Raw genomic sequence first — 16,420 nt, forward strand, 5'->3', positions numbered from 1 at the left:
GACAGCTGGAAGTTTAAATCTGACTCTTTAAATTTAGCTCAAAAAAAAGGAACTTTAAAGGTGGTTTATAAAGACGCTTTGCTGTGTTGCACAATTTTGGATTCAGTGTAACCATTCATTTTTTTGAATTACAGTACCTTCAATCTTCCAGAAGTTATCAAACCACAATTTCTCTTATGCCAGAGGTCAAGAACAAAAGCACGCGTACCCCCTCCAGTCATATCTTCACAATATCACCACTTTGTCCCATAGAGATTGCTATCTAGGCTGAGCTGTGTACCATAAAGATCCTTCAGTCTGTGCGCTTCTTTACACAGATGGCGGGATGCCTCTGGGGCTGCAAAGGGAGTCCGTGGAGAAACGAGGTAATAGACTCAGAGTAACGCACAAAGGAGACTTCATCCCTTATCGATGGCAGTGCAGACTCCGAGCAGGATGACTGAACTCTGAGCTGAATAGTTTCAACCGACAAAAGGGGCTTTTTATCTCTGTTAATGATCCAGGTATTGAAGGTGAAACGATGAACTGTTGCATTAATGTGCTTTCCAAGAGCATTCAAAAGAGAGCAAAGTTTGGACCCACCTCTTCATGGCATATTAGAGCTAAAGGAAACCAAATTATACACTAACACCTGGATATATGCAGTAAACAAAACAATATGTATGCTTTTTCCGACACATAAACAGATATTTATACAGAAACAGTGTGTGGTGACAATGTGTGGCCCTCACACATACCTTGCCATGGATATGAATATATTTAGAGCCAGTCAAGCCTTTGACATCATTTAATATTATACAACATACATGCAGCAAATCACTTCATCAGAACCTCTGCGTGACTCAACAAAAGTGATGAATATGCATTTGGCTTTTGTATGTCTCGCTGGAATGTGTTTGATCAGCTCCCTGAAGACGGAGCATCTGTTCAGTGCAGCAGTTGCCATTATTGTGTTATTAATGTAACAATATCTTGTTAACAACACATGCCTCCTCCCACTGTAAGCACTGAATGATGGCTTCCACTGTAAAGCTGCCGTTGCTGGGAAGGTAGGAAACCTGCTTATAAATGTAGCTGTCCAGTTAAAAAAAACACATTACTGTCACATCAGTATAAAATAAATGCTGCTGCAGAATGTTCCCATGCTGGTGAAGTAGTTTCTGAAGTAATGTGCTCCATCTTTCATATGGCAATCAAAGAAATCCAAGTGCACGGGTTCTCCCTGTTTCCCTTCCATAAGAATGGCATCTTGGCTGTCATTCCTCCACTAAGAGCATTCCGGATGTGCCTTCAGTAAACATTTATGAAGGGCCAGATGCATCTCTCAGATCCTGTGTCAGGATTTTTTTTCTTATATTTATCCTTATTATTTTTCAGATATTGTTCATCGCTGGAAGAAATGCACAATACTGTATGTTCAATAAAGCAATTCAAGTTATGAATAAACTTGGGCTGCCTTTTGTTTTGAAGACTGTTTTAAAAACTCACTGATATGAATTGTAAAGAAAGGTGATTTCAAAGCATTCATTGAAGGTTTATTGGAAATTAGGTTTTCAATTTCTGTTCACTTGAAATCTTTATGGTTTCTTGGTACTGTTGTCTTTTCTCTCCCATGTTGGTACACATGAGGTCACTAAAAACATCAGAATGATCACAGACACAGGAGCATTCTGGGACGTGATCCATGAAAAGTAAAAAGAAATCTGTGAAGATTTCCCGGTGAGAGCTGCCTGGCCTGTGTGTCCTGGCAGAAGGAGAGTGTTGGCAATGAAGAACACAAAAAAAAGAAAGAGAGACGAAATAAAGATTTACTCAAACAGGAAGCTGCACTGTAGCCCCCAACTGAGGAGATTACACAGAGAACAATGCCATAATGCCAGAGGAGACAGCGAGCACGCATTCCAAAAATAGCTAATGGACTTGTTACAAACATTTGGTTGAAGTCAACACTGTATTTGGTTTAATCCAGGGATGTATTTGCAGGGATAAACTCACCATTTGTTGTATATTTTCACAAATCTGAGAAGATAATGGGCAGAAACATTGACAGCACAGGAAGCTCTGGCAGAAATTAAACAACTCTTTGATAGTGTTGCAAAAGAGACGTTCAAGAACTCCGTTTTCCATTTTCCAGGTGATGCACTGAAAATGCAACCGTGTATGTGATTATGTGGTTGTTCACACTCAAGTTTGACATATTTATCTGGAACTATGACAAACTGATTATGTTTAACAAAAACTTCCTAATTAATGCCATTTCTATTCCCAAACATTCTTAGAAAATATGCTAATATAATCACACTAAGTGGCCTCATGTCGCCCTCTGGGCCTCTTAGAAAAAGTATTCTTTTAAATGGGATTATTCCAATTCATTTCCCTATCAACAGCTTCACTGAAGACTAGCCGCTCACGTTGCCATGGATGTCTCAAAAATGACTGAGGTATTTGGCCAGAGAAATAAAGAGGCTCTGGATACTTAAGGAAAAAAAACACTTTGGAGTGCAGTGGAGAGCTGCTGCTTTATCTTATCTCACAAGGTGTCAGTTTCCATGTTTTCGCTCAGCTTCAGCAGTGATCTTTGCTCCCTGTGCGGCTGAAAGGAGCTTTTCAAACAGCAAGTTTGCAAGTTTATGTTGTGCAGCAGCTACAGAGAGCTAAATACAGAAAATTAGCAATGATATAAATGTCAAATATTCTCTGGTTCTAATGTTATATCATACTCCCAAACTGTGTTATATCACTGCTTTTGTTTCTTTCTATAACCACTGGTTGGACAAATGTTTTTTACAGATGTCACATGTTACCCCAGAGCTGGTGATAAGCATTTTTGACTGTTTTTGTACAAAATAAAATAATCTATTAACCAAAGCTGTAATAATCCCGCATTGTAACCACCATCATCGTTTTACTCAAATACCTTTTGCTGATGAGGACCTGCATGTTTCCATTCTGTATTAAGTAAATACTCTGAATACTTTGAAAGCACATTTGGAGACAAGACTAATCGGCTTATGTGAACTTTTTCTGAGACAATACAAGATATTTTCTTTGGTTTGGTTCTCAAATTAAAGCATATGAAGGAGCAATGTTGAGTTCAAATAGTTTTTAGTAATCATTTTATTCTATTGATTTCCTTTTAAGGCTCTAAACAATTACCCCGTGCATTCACTGATGTCCACACACATTAGTGTCTGCTGTGTATATCGCTCTAAAGCTCGTTAACGGACCTTCACGCCGACAGTTCATTTGTCCAATGGTTGTTTGGAATTCATTGGTTGTCCAATAGCAATCCAGCCTGAGCTGACGTTGTGTGCTTATTGGTGAGTAGTGTTAGTCTGCCTCCTTTTCCCTTTCATTTGGTCAAGGTTGCACTTGCAGTTATAACAGCAGGACGCGACTGGAGCTTCGTTTACGCGCAAACAGAGAGCAGCCCGATCAGCCGAGGCTCTGCCGAAACTTCTCCCGTTTCTATTTGCACACCCCGGAGGAATCTCTCACCTCTCAGGAGCAACCATGGATGAAATGGAGGAAGAGTTAAAATGCCCTGTTTGCGGCTCATTTTACCGGGAGCCCATCATACTGCCGTGCTCCCATAACATTTGCTTAGCCTGTGCTCGGAATATTCTTGTGCAGACCCCCGACGCCGAGTCTCCACAGAGCAGCCGAGCCTCCGGGTCCGGGGTCTCCGATTATGATTATCTGGATTTGGATAAAATGAGTTTGTATAGTGAGGCGGACAGTGGCTACGGTTCCTACGGGGGCTTCGTGAGCGCTCCGACCACCCCTTGCCAAAAATCACCAAACGGGGTTCGGGTTTTCCCCCGACTGTCCCTCAGCCGCAGCAGCACCACCTTCTACCGCACCCCGGCTCCTTAACTCCGATCCCTCGCAACTCTTGCATCACCTGTCCGCAGTGTCACCGCAGCCTCATCCTGGACGACAGGGGACTCCGCGGGTTCCCCAAGAACAGGGTGCTGGAGGGGGTGGTGGACAGGTATCAGCAGAGCAAAGCGGCCGCTCTCAAGTGTCAGCTCTGCGAGAAGAGTCCAAAGGAGGCCACCGTGATGTGCGAGCAGTGCGACGTCTTCTACTGCGACCCGTGCCGCCTGCGCTGCCATCCTCCCCGCGGTCCACTCGCCAAGCATCGCCTGGTGCCGCCGGCGCAGGGGCGGATAAGTCGCCGCGCCAGTCCCCGCAAAATTTCCACTTGCACAGAGCACGAACTGGAGAATCTCAGCATGTACTGTGTACAGTGCAAGATGCCTGTATGTTATCAGTGTTTGGAGGAAGGGAAACATGGCACGCATGAGGTCAAAGCTTTAGGCGCAATGTGGAAACTGCACAAGGTACGTGCGTAAAAATTATCTGGGTGCAAAGATTTGTCTTAGTCCCTTACAAGTGCGTCTGTTTCTGTCTTTATTTGTGTTTTTGGCCGCTCTGTGCAATGATTCAACATCCTCTGAGCTGAGCAACAAGTCTGTGTTCGAAATAATTTGCGCTGTCGTGTCAGCTCTGCTTAGCATCCGGTAGAGAGCTACAGAGCTATGGGGTGTTCGTTCTGCCGCTTTGGATTTAAATGAGTGTTTAACAATAGTAAGAGGATGCATTTTATTGCCTGATACACGGTCCACCTTCATGTGACGCTGCCTTTATCCAAACACTGCCAAACAAACCTGAAAGGCAGTGGTTCATTTTAAATTTTACCTCATAAGTGGACAACTAGAAACTGCTGTTTTCCATTTGCATGACAATGTAAATGATGACCATCTGTCTCACGAGATGCCAACATCAAATTCCTTCAGTGCTTTGACAGCTCACAGGCGCCCTGGAGATCATTAGGTATGGCAAACGCTGAAGCTATGCTTTATTAAGAGTGGGGAGTGAAGCACAGATGCAGGCCTGTGGTGTGAATTGAGAAGCTATTTTGGAAGCTGAGTTGTTGTGGGCAGGAGAGGCAGAGCTGAGATTATCTACGCCTCTGCACCAGCAACCCTCACCTCCACACTCCAGCCTTCAATGAAGAAGGGAAGAATGTGGAGCTAGATATAACTCACACATGCACCCACACACACACACACACACACACACAGGGAGCATGATGTGTAGCGGTGGTGTCTCCTGGTTTCCATGATAAAACCAAAAAAAACAATGAATGTATTGAGTGCTGCTGCACAAGCAACACAAGCACATCATTATCTCCCCGTCCTCTTCATTTATACTCAGCAGTCTGGTTTTATACGTCTCCAGAACAGCAATTTAAAAGCACCCCACTCCGATCATCCCTTGTAGGGAGATAGTGTGTCACTTCAGATGCGATAGACAACTGTAAAATTGCTGGGAATATCAGATGGGGTCGAACATTTCACTCATCAAATTTCCATCACATGAAAAGTTGCCAATCTGTTCTGCGTAATCATGCTTGGATGTAAAATGGGAAAAAGAGTATTTTTAGAAACTAATCAGTGGTACCAGGCATTTTAGTGCCAATATTCAGCTGGTGGCGCTTTTTTCTTGTATCTCACGGCACCTGGTTATTTCTGATCTATCATCTGAAGCTGCCCACGGAGCTGTGACAGATGGCTCAAAGCTCAGAGTTGGCAGAGTTGAACATGGTCATCTTTGGGAGCTTCAGGGTATTCCTCACAATGTTCACTGGAGAAAAAGCTTTTTCACATCTTGATAAATATTTACTGCAAAATGACAAGAATACAAACAAATATTCTATGTAACGATTAAAAATCTCAACCTATTTTAGCTTATTTGCTGATTTTTTTTTTTTTTTTCCCCCAAGTATGAAGCAGAGACTGACCAAAACTGGATTTCTGGGGCTAATGCCAAAATGCAGACATAGATTTATCAAACAATATTGATTGAGTTACATTGCAAAGGGAAAATGATGGATTTGTGCCTTTTTAGGGGTAATTTTTCTTCTTCAGTTACACAAATATTAGAGATGGATCATCTCATAAAGCTTCACATTTAACACACAGTCCTAGCTCTGTGTATTTCCTCCACCCGAGCATCTTTAAAACAGCATGATTGAATCTGGGCCCCTATAGAATCAAATTTTCACTCTCCTTACTGGGCAAGTAGCAGGCTTCACATTTTTCAGCATTTTCCCAAAAAGCCTACCTCTGGAAAGACGGGTTAATAAAAATGAACCAAAACAGCACAGTTGCAAACTTCAAGAAAACTATTTGAGCTTCAAGGTTTTTGCTGTAGCCATAGAAAAACCAACCAGTATTCAAAAAGCATGTCCTGCTCACCCATATACTTACACAGCCTTAGAAATGCCCATAAACATCTTGCTTTCCCCTTCATGCTTAAACTGATCAAAGCTTTTGGTTGTTTGATCTGTGCGCTTTTGTGACTGAGCCGCCGCATTTTTCATCTTTGCTGTCTAATGCTGATGCACAAAGTACCACACTAAGGATCTTGATCTCGAATCCACACCTGCAGCATTTACACTTCAGAGCTGGAAATGTGGTGATATCATTTAATAGGATCTGTTCTGTTTTTCAGTTGCATTTTTTGTCTTTTTGAGGGGAAAAACTGTGATTTCTCCATCTTTCTGCAGCATTTCTCTCCTTGCTGTAAACGACTTTAACCACCTGCTCCCATAACAGCCAAATCCCTCTTCCTGAAGTACAAAGCAGCAAAGGTCTCTAAGATACTGGACCCCACGAGGAATCCACCCCACATGCTTTGCACTTCTCCCCTCCTTCTTCTGCTGCATTCTAAAAATGAATGCTGCTTCAGATCATTACTTGCGCTCTACATGTTCCTTTTCTGCATTTGTTCAAACGCATTCTTGGCTCCTCTTCTAGTCTCATAGGCAATAAAACACCCTGATTTATCTCCAAGCTCTCCTTTTGGTCACTCTAAGCCACAATGGTCGTCAAGAATGAGCAGAAATGAAAGAGTGACTCGTCCGGCATACGTCTGCCTCTTCAGATTTGTATTGGAAGGTTTTACGTGGTGGCAGGACATTAGTGTTGATCTCCATGAATCACATTAAAAAGAGTAAAGGGGTATCATCAGTGTGTTAAATTGCTACACAGTGAGTGGTCCTCAACTCTTCACGGATGTCATAACAGGTCACTGAATGCAATCCAAGTCACAGTCTGCCACCTCATTATGTTTAGTGGCAATTAAAGGTGATTAATCAAACTGAATGTACTGTGTGTGTGTGTGTGTGTGTGTGTGTGTGTGTGTGTGTGTGTGTGTGTGTGTGTGTGTGTGTGTGTGTGTGTGTGTGTGTGTGCAGAAAATAGGTAACAGATTGCAGCAGATTCTTTTTCCTGCTACAAGAAGGGAGATAAATCAGGAGGTTTGAACCCAGACTCTGAGGGTTTGCACATGTGCTATCTTTTATCTTTACTCCTGTTAAGAAAAAAAGGTCTAACAGAAAGTGACACTAAGTTAACCCAAACTGATGCTCTACAAGCTCTCATTCAAGGTGGCCCCAAAAGCAAGCTAATGAGGACAGACAGAACAGGTCACGTGGCCGGGAAACATTTTAAAGTCTTGTTTCAGCCTTGAAGCTGATGTAATTTCTTGTAATTTCTTGGTAGAAGAAGAAGCTACCTGGAGGTTCTGTTAAGCTCAGTGGGAGAGAAGGAAAAGCCTTAAAAATTCACATACAAGAAGCAGGTTATTTGTCCTTTCCCGCTTTAACCGCTGTCTTCTGTCAGACTGTCGGGACAGCCACATAAAGAGAAGCAGAAAAACTGTCCATTACTGTATTTAATTAGTAATGAGAACAATGTGTCATGCTTACAGTTAATTATTGCACAAATGTTTCTAGTCAAAGGTGTTCTGCATGATGGCTTTGTTCAAAATACGCTTACTGGACACTTTATTAGTTACAGCCTGCTAGTTCTGGGATGGACTTTCTTTCACCTTCAGAACTGCCTTAGCAAACGGCTGGAAAAATTCCCCCGAGATTCTGGTTTATATCGACATGATAGCATCACATTGTTGCTGCAGATCTGCTGGTTGTTCATCTCCTGTCCCACCAAATCCCAAAGCTGCTCTGCTGGACTGAGATTTGGTGACTATAGAGTCCAGTTGAGTACCACTCGCGGCAGATGGCCGCCCTTCCTTGAGCCTGGTTGGAGCTGGAGGTTTCTTCCTGTTAAAAGGGAGTTTTTCCTTCCCACTGTTGCCAAAGTGCTTGCTCATAGGGGGTCATATGATTGTTGGGTTTTTCTCTGTGTATTTTTGTAAGGTCTACCTTACAATATAAAGCGCCTTGAGGCAACTGTTGTTGTGATTTGGCGCTATATAAATAAAATTGAATTGAATTGAACTCATTGTCATGTTGAAGAAGCCAGTTTGAGATTATTTGAGCTTTATGGCATGGCGTGTTATCCAGTTTAAACCACCAGCAGCCTAAAATGTTGATTAAAAGCAGGATGGCTCCATTTTTATGTTGTTTAAACCAGTCTACCATCCACATGTTGCAGCAGAAATCAAGACTCATAACACCAGGCAAGGTTTTTCCAATATTATGTTATCCAGCTTTGGTGAGACGTGCGAATTGTTGCCTAATTCTCCTGTTCTTGGCTGACAGAAGTGGTCTTCTGCTGCTGTAGCCATCTGTTTCAAAGTTGGATGCACTGCGAATTCAAATAACAAGCGGTTATTTGAATTGCTGTTTCCTTCCTACCAGCTCAAGGCAGCCAGCATTCTCCTCTGACCTCTGGCATCAACAAGGCATTTTTGCCTCTCACTGGTCCATTCGGCCCATTCTCTGTAAACCCTGGAGATGATTACGTGGGAAAATCCCAGTAGATCAGCAGTTTCTGAAACAGACCAACCCATCTGGCACAAAAAACCACGCCACGTTCAAGATCCTTTAAGTCACCTTTCTTTCCCATTCTGATGCTCGGTTTGAACTTCAACAGGTCATCTTGACCATGTCTGCATACCTAAATGCATCGAGTTGCATTTTGCTGCATTGAGCTGCCGTGTGATTGGTTGATTAGAAATTTATGTTATGCTAAGCAGTTGAACAGGTGTACCTAATAAAGTGTCTAGTTAGTGTAAGTGCATAACAACATTGTTCAGTAATAGTCCAACGCCGTGCAGTGATACAGCTCACACTACCCTTAAATATGTCTTTTTTATAAGTGACTCTGTGCAGATAAAAGACACGGTTGCTCAATTGTTTAAGAAAGCACTAATAAATGAGATGAGCAGAGGGCAAAGTCGGGCCTGAGGTTTTTCAAGAATGAATTTTCACAGTGGGCGTAAGCTTCAGTGTCTTAAAGCCGTTTAGGTTGATGCTGCTCCATTAAAGGCGCAGATATTTACCCCTCAAGCTGCCGTGTAAAGAGATTATCTGTGTAAATGTTAATGAAAGAGGGAGATAAGAAAGCAGCAAAACGAGAGCGACAGAATGACCCCAAACACCCCAAAGAGAAGAAGTGAACCAGAGAATGAGCAGGAAGGAGAGGCAGAGCAGCGCTGAAGGTCTCATCAGTGAAGTAAATGAGTCGGGTTTGCACAGAAAACACTGACATATTTTTATATAACTTCTCCGGGTGAGAACACAGACTGTCTGAATATTTTAGCTTGCTCCAGGCATGGAACTGGAGAGAGATAAATGCCTAGAAAATCCACAGTGCCATTTCTCCTTTGTGACCCAACTGGGAAAGGAACAAAAAAAGAGTTATTCTTTTCAGCTCAAGCAGTCAAATGTTTTAAACGGCATAATTTATTTTGCTCTGCTACATCTGGCTGCTCTGAAACAGTCAGCCCACATTATTAAATAAGGACACCAAAAAAGTGAGCTCAAACTGAGACGTGGGCAGCACAAGTTAAATCGTGCACTGACCTTGTTTTTGTCAGCGTAACTCCTGGATTTATCATCAGCATCATCAACGTCATTGTCCTGACCATAAAGTGGCAAACCTTGAAGTGGCACTGATGTAATTATCATCAATCTGTTCTCAGAGTCTTGTCTAATTAGCTTCAAGTATGGATATAGCCGAACGATTAATTTAATAGGAGTTGCACGGTCCCATTACGAAACAGTGTTCAGGCTTTTCAGTGACATCTGTAGGTTGTTTTTGCTTAAAGGAATGAAATACACATGATGAACTGACCAGGGCCTTCTACCTGGCACAAAATGTTGTTGTGGCTGTGGCTCAGGTGGTAGAGCAGTTCATCTACAAATACTTAGGCGAAATACTCAACCAAATACCCAAATTGGCCCCGATGCATCCATCAGAGTCTGAGTGAGTGTTTAGGCATAAAGCACTTAGGCATAAATAAAAAGATCTGCATGAATGTGTGCGTGACTGAGTGAAAAGTACTCAACTTGCATGCATTAAAAATAAACAATGCCAATATTTAGGCATACCCAAGTGGTTGAAGGATTCGTGCATTCGTTTTGCGGATGATGTGGTCCTGTTGGCTTCATCAGGTGGTGGCTTCCCTCTCGCACTGGAGCAGTTCGCAACTGAATGTGAAGTGGCATGTATGAGAATTAGCAGCTCCGAGGCCATGGTCCTCAGCTGGATCAGTGTGGAGTGCCCACTCGCGTCAGAGATGAGTTGCTGTCCCAAGTTGAGAAGTTTAAGTATCTTGGGATCGTGGTCACAAGAAATGGAAGGCAGTAACGGGACATCGACAGATGAGTTGGAACCATGGCTGCAGTGATGTGGACGCTGTACCGGTCTGTCATGTTGAAGAGAGAGCTGATCGTGAAAGCGAAGCTCTCGATTTATTGGTTTATCCACGTCTCTACCCTTACCTGCTACGAGCTGTGTGTAGTGACCGAGAGACCGAGATCTCGGATACAAGCTGTGGAAATGAGCAGGGTGGCTGGGCTCTCCCTTAGATAGGGTGAGGAGTTCGGCCATCTGGGAGGGGCTCAGAGTAGAGCCACTACTCCTCCACATGAATAAGAGTCTTCTGAGGTGGTTTATGCATCTGATTAAGATACTTCGTGGGCGCCTCCTGGGTGAGGTATTCCAGGTATGTCGTACAGCAGGGGTGGGGGAACTGCAGGCCTCAAGGGCCGGTGTCCTGCAGATTTTAGACGTGTCCTTGATCCAAAACAGCTGATTTAAATGGCTAAATTACCTCCTCAACATGTTGCAGTTCTCCAGAGGCCTGGTAATGAACTAATCATTTGATTCAGGTGTATTGACCCAGGGTGATATCAAAAACTTGCAGGACACCGGCCCTTGAGGCCTGGAGTTCCCCACCCCTGTCTAACAAGAAGGAGGCCCAGGGGCAGATCCAGGACACCTGGAGAGATTACATCTCTCGGCTGCCCAGGAATGCCTTGGTGTTCCCCCAGATAAGCTGGAGGAGGTGGCTAGAGAGAGGAAGGTCTGGGCTTCTCTGCTTAGGCCACTGCCCATAATTCTGCTGCTGCTGGTTAGGTATTGAGCATATATTCCTACTTGTTTAAAACTACTTGGTGGTCCCTCCACTTCCCCTGTGTAGCCAAGCTCACCAGCAATTTGATCATAAAGATTATACCATCCAAGTACTTAGAATGTACACTTGCCACACGTGCACTTGTCAGTAAAGAAATAAATGAATTCCAATCATCAGGTACTTTCTGCCTGATTTTATCCCTTTGACATTTTCAGTTAGACCAGCAGGTAAGCCTCTTGATCATCTGCAGCAGACGCCGGCCTCACTGATAAGAATAGATCACTTCTGCCCCATTTCCTGCGGTGCTGTCCCAAGGGTCCTTCACACAAAGACTCAGTTTGTCACATGGAGAAACTGTGGCAACTTTCAAATCCCCTCCTATAATTATTTTAGTTTTATCTGTCTTTTCGTGTGTGTGTGTGGATAGTTAACGGCTCCTTGTGCATTATTGATGACTTAAGCGATGAATAATGCACCAGCCACTTAGGTTCTCCCTGCAGAAGACAGTGTCGTACGGGATCTTGTTAAACACAGAGGAGAAACACAATCTGTGCCGACTCTTAACTCTTCCAACATGTCAGGGCTTAATTTTTTAACAACAAAAGGTTCCCATGATACAAAATATCATCAAGTCGCCCGCTGAATATTGCAAACTGAGTTCTCCAAGGATTGCCTCAGCTCATGTAAACAACCACAACCTTTCATGTTAAAGTCTCCGGTTGCTGTCTCTGTAGAGAAAAGCACAATCAGTAATCAAGCTGTGTAAAATTGCATTAATTTTCACGTTCTTTCATCTGGAAGCTGTGGGGAAAAATGTATTATTTAATTTTGTTTGCTTGTTTTGTGTCTTTGTCATCCAGAAGTTGACCTTCTGTCAGCTTATGTCTGTTTACAGCATGTAGCCAAAATGACTGTGTATTACACGCGGGATTAAGTGTGCATAAAGAGAGTACTTAAAGAAAGTACTTAACACTGAGAGCGGAGCATTTCACAGAGAGGTATCGCCACAATTTTTGAAAGTAGGTTATGGGAACTCAAAATGCTATCTTTGCAGTGACAGGGATGGAAAGTTTTGTGCCTATGTGTGTTTTTAATTAGCACGGAGTTGAGTGCTTTTACTTTTCTACTTCTACAACTTTAAGAGCTTCGCAGTGACATTATACCTTCCTCCTACTGTCCTTGCACTTCCCACTTCCTAGTGGGTGCTTTAATCCAAAATGGCTCTGATGCCTTTCTGACATTCACGCTTTCCTGTGACAGACTGGCTAGTTCACTCGGCCGCGGAGAGAAAATGAAACATGCAGAATGGCCCCGGAGCTGGTGGTGAATTATTCATGCTATGCACGTGTTCCCACTTGGCTTAATTACTAAGATGATTAGTACTTCCAAATAGCAGGGACATCCTAAGCCCCCCCACCCCACTAACTCAACAACCCCTCGAAGCTCATCCCAAAACATTCCACCATCCTCTTCTCCAGTCTAACGTTGCATGATGCTTTTATTTCCACTATCCCTGAACAAGATGTATTTTATCCTCAGGGCAAGCTTGAAGTTGCATTGCATTAATGTAAGTAGAGGATTCAGCTGAAACTTTTAGAAAGCCCTATTCTCTCTGAGGGTATCAGCCAGAACTAATATCACAGTAGCATGAATCATGCCATGACAGTGAAATATATTCTCTTTTAAAAGCAATGAAAATGCAAATGCAGGAAGATGAGATGTAAATGTCATGCATTTTAAGTTATCGCTAAATGTTCTCATCAATCATCTTAGAAATGATGAAAATCTCATCAAGCTGCATGCAAACCAAAAACACAAGAATAAAAACTGTAACAAATGGATGAAGTAAAATATCTCCTTGGGATATCATCAGCAAGTCTTGCTATACCATACAAGTATTGAACCACCTACACATTAATCCATAGACATTAATATTGAGTTGGCCCTACATTTGCAAATATAAGTTTCCAAAATTCTAGGAAATATTTCTACACATATCTGTAGAAATTATTTGTCTGTTCATCAAGAAGAGCATTTGTGAGGTCAGATATTGGTGTTGAATGAGAGTGCCTGGCTCGCAGTCTCTGCTCTAATTCATCCCAAAGGTGTTGGATGGGGTTGAGGTCGGGGCGCTGTGCCAGTCAGTCTATTTCCTCCACACCAATCTCATCCAACCATACCTTTATGGACTTTGATTTGTGCACTAGGGCATGGTCATCCTGGAAAAGAAAAAGGCCTTGCCAAAAATGTTCCCACAAAGTTGGAAGCCTAGATTTGCTCAAAATATCTTGGTACAGTAAGCTGAAACATTAAAATTTCCCTTTACTGGAATTAAGAAGCCCAGGCCAACTTTAGAAAAACAACCTGTACAATGCAGTCAGGCAGCATTCTGGTTTTTACCAAACCTACACTAATTCATCAGGTTTCCCCTGCTCCTGAGTACAGTAGCAGTGTGCTTTACACCACTCTATCTAATAGTAAGGCTTGCGTGCAGCTGCTCAGCCATCATAACCCATCCTATCATAATATCCCGGCACACAGGTTTTGTGCTGATGTTAATGCCAGATGAGGTTTGGAGCGCTGTAGTTATTGACTCAGCAGAGTGTTGGCAACTTTAGGTGGTCTCCTGCTTCATGAATGAATTGGTGCGGTCCCTAAATGCTTCCACTTTGCAATATTACCTGTTACAGCTGATTGAGGAACATTTAGGAGGGAAGAAATTTCACAGCATCATTTTACAGTATCACACTTGAATTTAGTGAGAATAGTTATTCTTCCACAAATTCTTGTAAAGGTAGCCTGCCTGGCTGTCTTCTTGATTTTATGAGACTGAAAACACCTGAATTCAAAGATTAAGAGGTGTGGCTCAACTAAGACCTGAGTGTTTCTCAGCTAACCTCAGTATGTGTAGCTGACTGACTTAGTACCTACAAACCAAACCTAAACACATGAGATATCAATGGAAAGCCCAGGATATCCTCTATTTATTACATCAGGACTTAGTAGGGTTGCTCAAATACGTCAAAAGATTTAAAGCAAAAACAAATGTCCATTACAGAGGTCATAAATGAATAGGCTGGTTCTCAGGAGGATATAAAGAAAAACATTTCAAATATACTGGAAATAAATGTCAGCATGTTGTTTAATCCATTGTTTGATCCATAAATTCATAAACAGTTTTGTAGCTTCCATGTTGTTTCCATCTTCTCATTCTCCTCTATATGCAATACTGGGAAAATGGCTTCCCAGCTTCTGTAGTTGAATCATATGAAGAGCACTTGGATGAAAAAATAATCAAAGCAAATTATATATTTGCCTTAGAGATGTGGTCTCAGTCTTTTTTTTTTCCTGCCATGAATAGTTTAGCTGTTACTTAAAAATAAGTCATTAAATGTAAAAAATCTGCGACAGAACTTGAGGTGTGAACGACAAGTTTTCCTCCTACTTGACCTCAGTCTCTTTCTTGATTTGTTGTTAAAGTCTGTCTTCCCATATGCCGACCTGCCGGTCTTGGCACCGTGGACACCGCAGAGCAGGAAGTCGCCGTGAGCTGTGCAAAAATAAACCAGCCTCCACTTTCGTGGCACTTTTTGACCTGGTTTTGAGGACTGAGCTCTGCAGGCTCTCAAACAGACACTGCAGAAAAACGCCCCCGGACAATCGAGTGCTTTTCATTTCATCTGCTCTGTCACCAAACGCAAGCTGACTGTTAACTAGGCGAGGCTCGAGCTTTCACAGTATCCATCACTGTATCAGAGAGCAAAATGAGAGAACTGAGAGTGAAAACCAGCTCCCAGTTTAGGACAGATGAAAGGGCAGGTGTGAAGGACCGGCTGATCAGTGATGAAGTCACCAGAGTGTGATTGGCAGGATCTTAAAATGATGGTGGCAGCTTAGCGATACAGGCAGAGTGCAGCTGATTGATTTCAGAAACCCAAAAGGGTTGTTCTAAAAAGTGAGTGAGAAAAAAGAAAGTTTTTCTTTTCTGTTGTGGATTTGAATTCAAATCAGAAGATGTCTTCCTTATCTAAGGGAATGTTTTGACATTTGGTAAATTCTTCTATTTCTGTCATTGCCAAGAGTTTGATTGGTAACGCTGTCATATCTGAGCAGTAGCTATAAAGCTGGAGCCAGGAAAGCTTTGCATAAAGATGACTGAAAACATGGAAATCTGCCCACCAGCACATCTAAAGCTCATTAAATCCTGTTTGTTTATTCTGTACACAAAACAAAGTTTAAAAAAAAAAAAAAAAAACTTCTGAAAGGAAGACACTTAGCTCAACCTAGAAACAACCTGGAACATACAACTGAAAAAACTGGTAAATTTACTACAGCTGTGAAGAAACACTCTGTTGCGTCAGGAGCCATTCGTTATACTGGATAACAGTTGCTAGGGAAAAATGTGTATTCCCCAACTTGCTGGCGAGTGATTCATGGAGGTTGCTGGCTGTTACTATGTGAAGTCACACGCACAAAGTAACAAAAAGGGTGCTTCACCAAAATCTCTAAATGATCTTGTTAGTCAGTGGCTAATCCAGTAGTAATAAAACTTGCAAAAAATGAAACGTTAATCAAAAATAGAGATCGTTTGCCTCCAAAGTAAAAGTTGTGCCTCAGTGATGCATTTTTTGCCTAGCAACAGGTGGTTTCCAGGTAGACCCTGACATGCTGTAGTTTAGCAATCATTTTCCCTGACACTGCGATCACCCACAGCTCATAACTGTTCAGGGAATACTCATTTTTCTATCACTGACTGGTCTCTCTGAGGCTAAACTGTAATCATGATTGTCACATGTCTAACATGACAAACAAGTTGTAGACAAGTCGGTATGTTTCATTCAAATTAAGGGCAATATTCTAGTGACTAAAGCTATCACAAGGTTGAGGAATACGCACTTCTCACTAGTGACCAGTGGTTGCCAGGGGACCACTGACCAGTTTCTAGGCCCATGCGGATGGGGCACTCACCAATCGATTTCCCAACAATTGCCAACCAACGACTCGTCCACAGGTTAGAAAATAC

The 16,420-nt window shown here is 42.5% G+C and overlaps 1 protein-coding gene across 1 annotated transcript in view; it reads left to right on the forward strand.

Moving 5' to 3' along the window:
- The first annotated feature begins 3,341 nt into the window (after window positions 1-3,341).
- Window positions 3,342-16,420, forward strand: part of trim9 (tripartite motif containing 9) — a 41,584-nt gene continuing 28,505 nt past the window's right edge. The window contains 2 exon segments of the mRNA XM_013270120.3: window positions 3,342-3,811; window positions 3,814-4,346. Of these exon segments, the coding sequence (XP_013125574.2) occupies window positions 3,514-3,811; window positions 3,814-4,346 (831 nt within the window). The 5' untranslated portion in view covers window positions 3,342-3,513.

The sequence above is a fragment of the Oreochromis niloticus genome, linkage group LG19 (genome assembly GCF_001858045.2).
Source record: "Oreochromis niloticus isolate F11D_XX linkage group LG19, O_niloticus_UMD_NMBU, whole genome shotgun sequence".
Lineage (NCBI taxonomy): Eukaryota > Metazoa > Chordata > Actinopteri > Cichliformes > Cichlidae > Oreochromis > Oreochromis niloticus.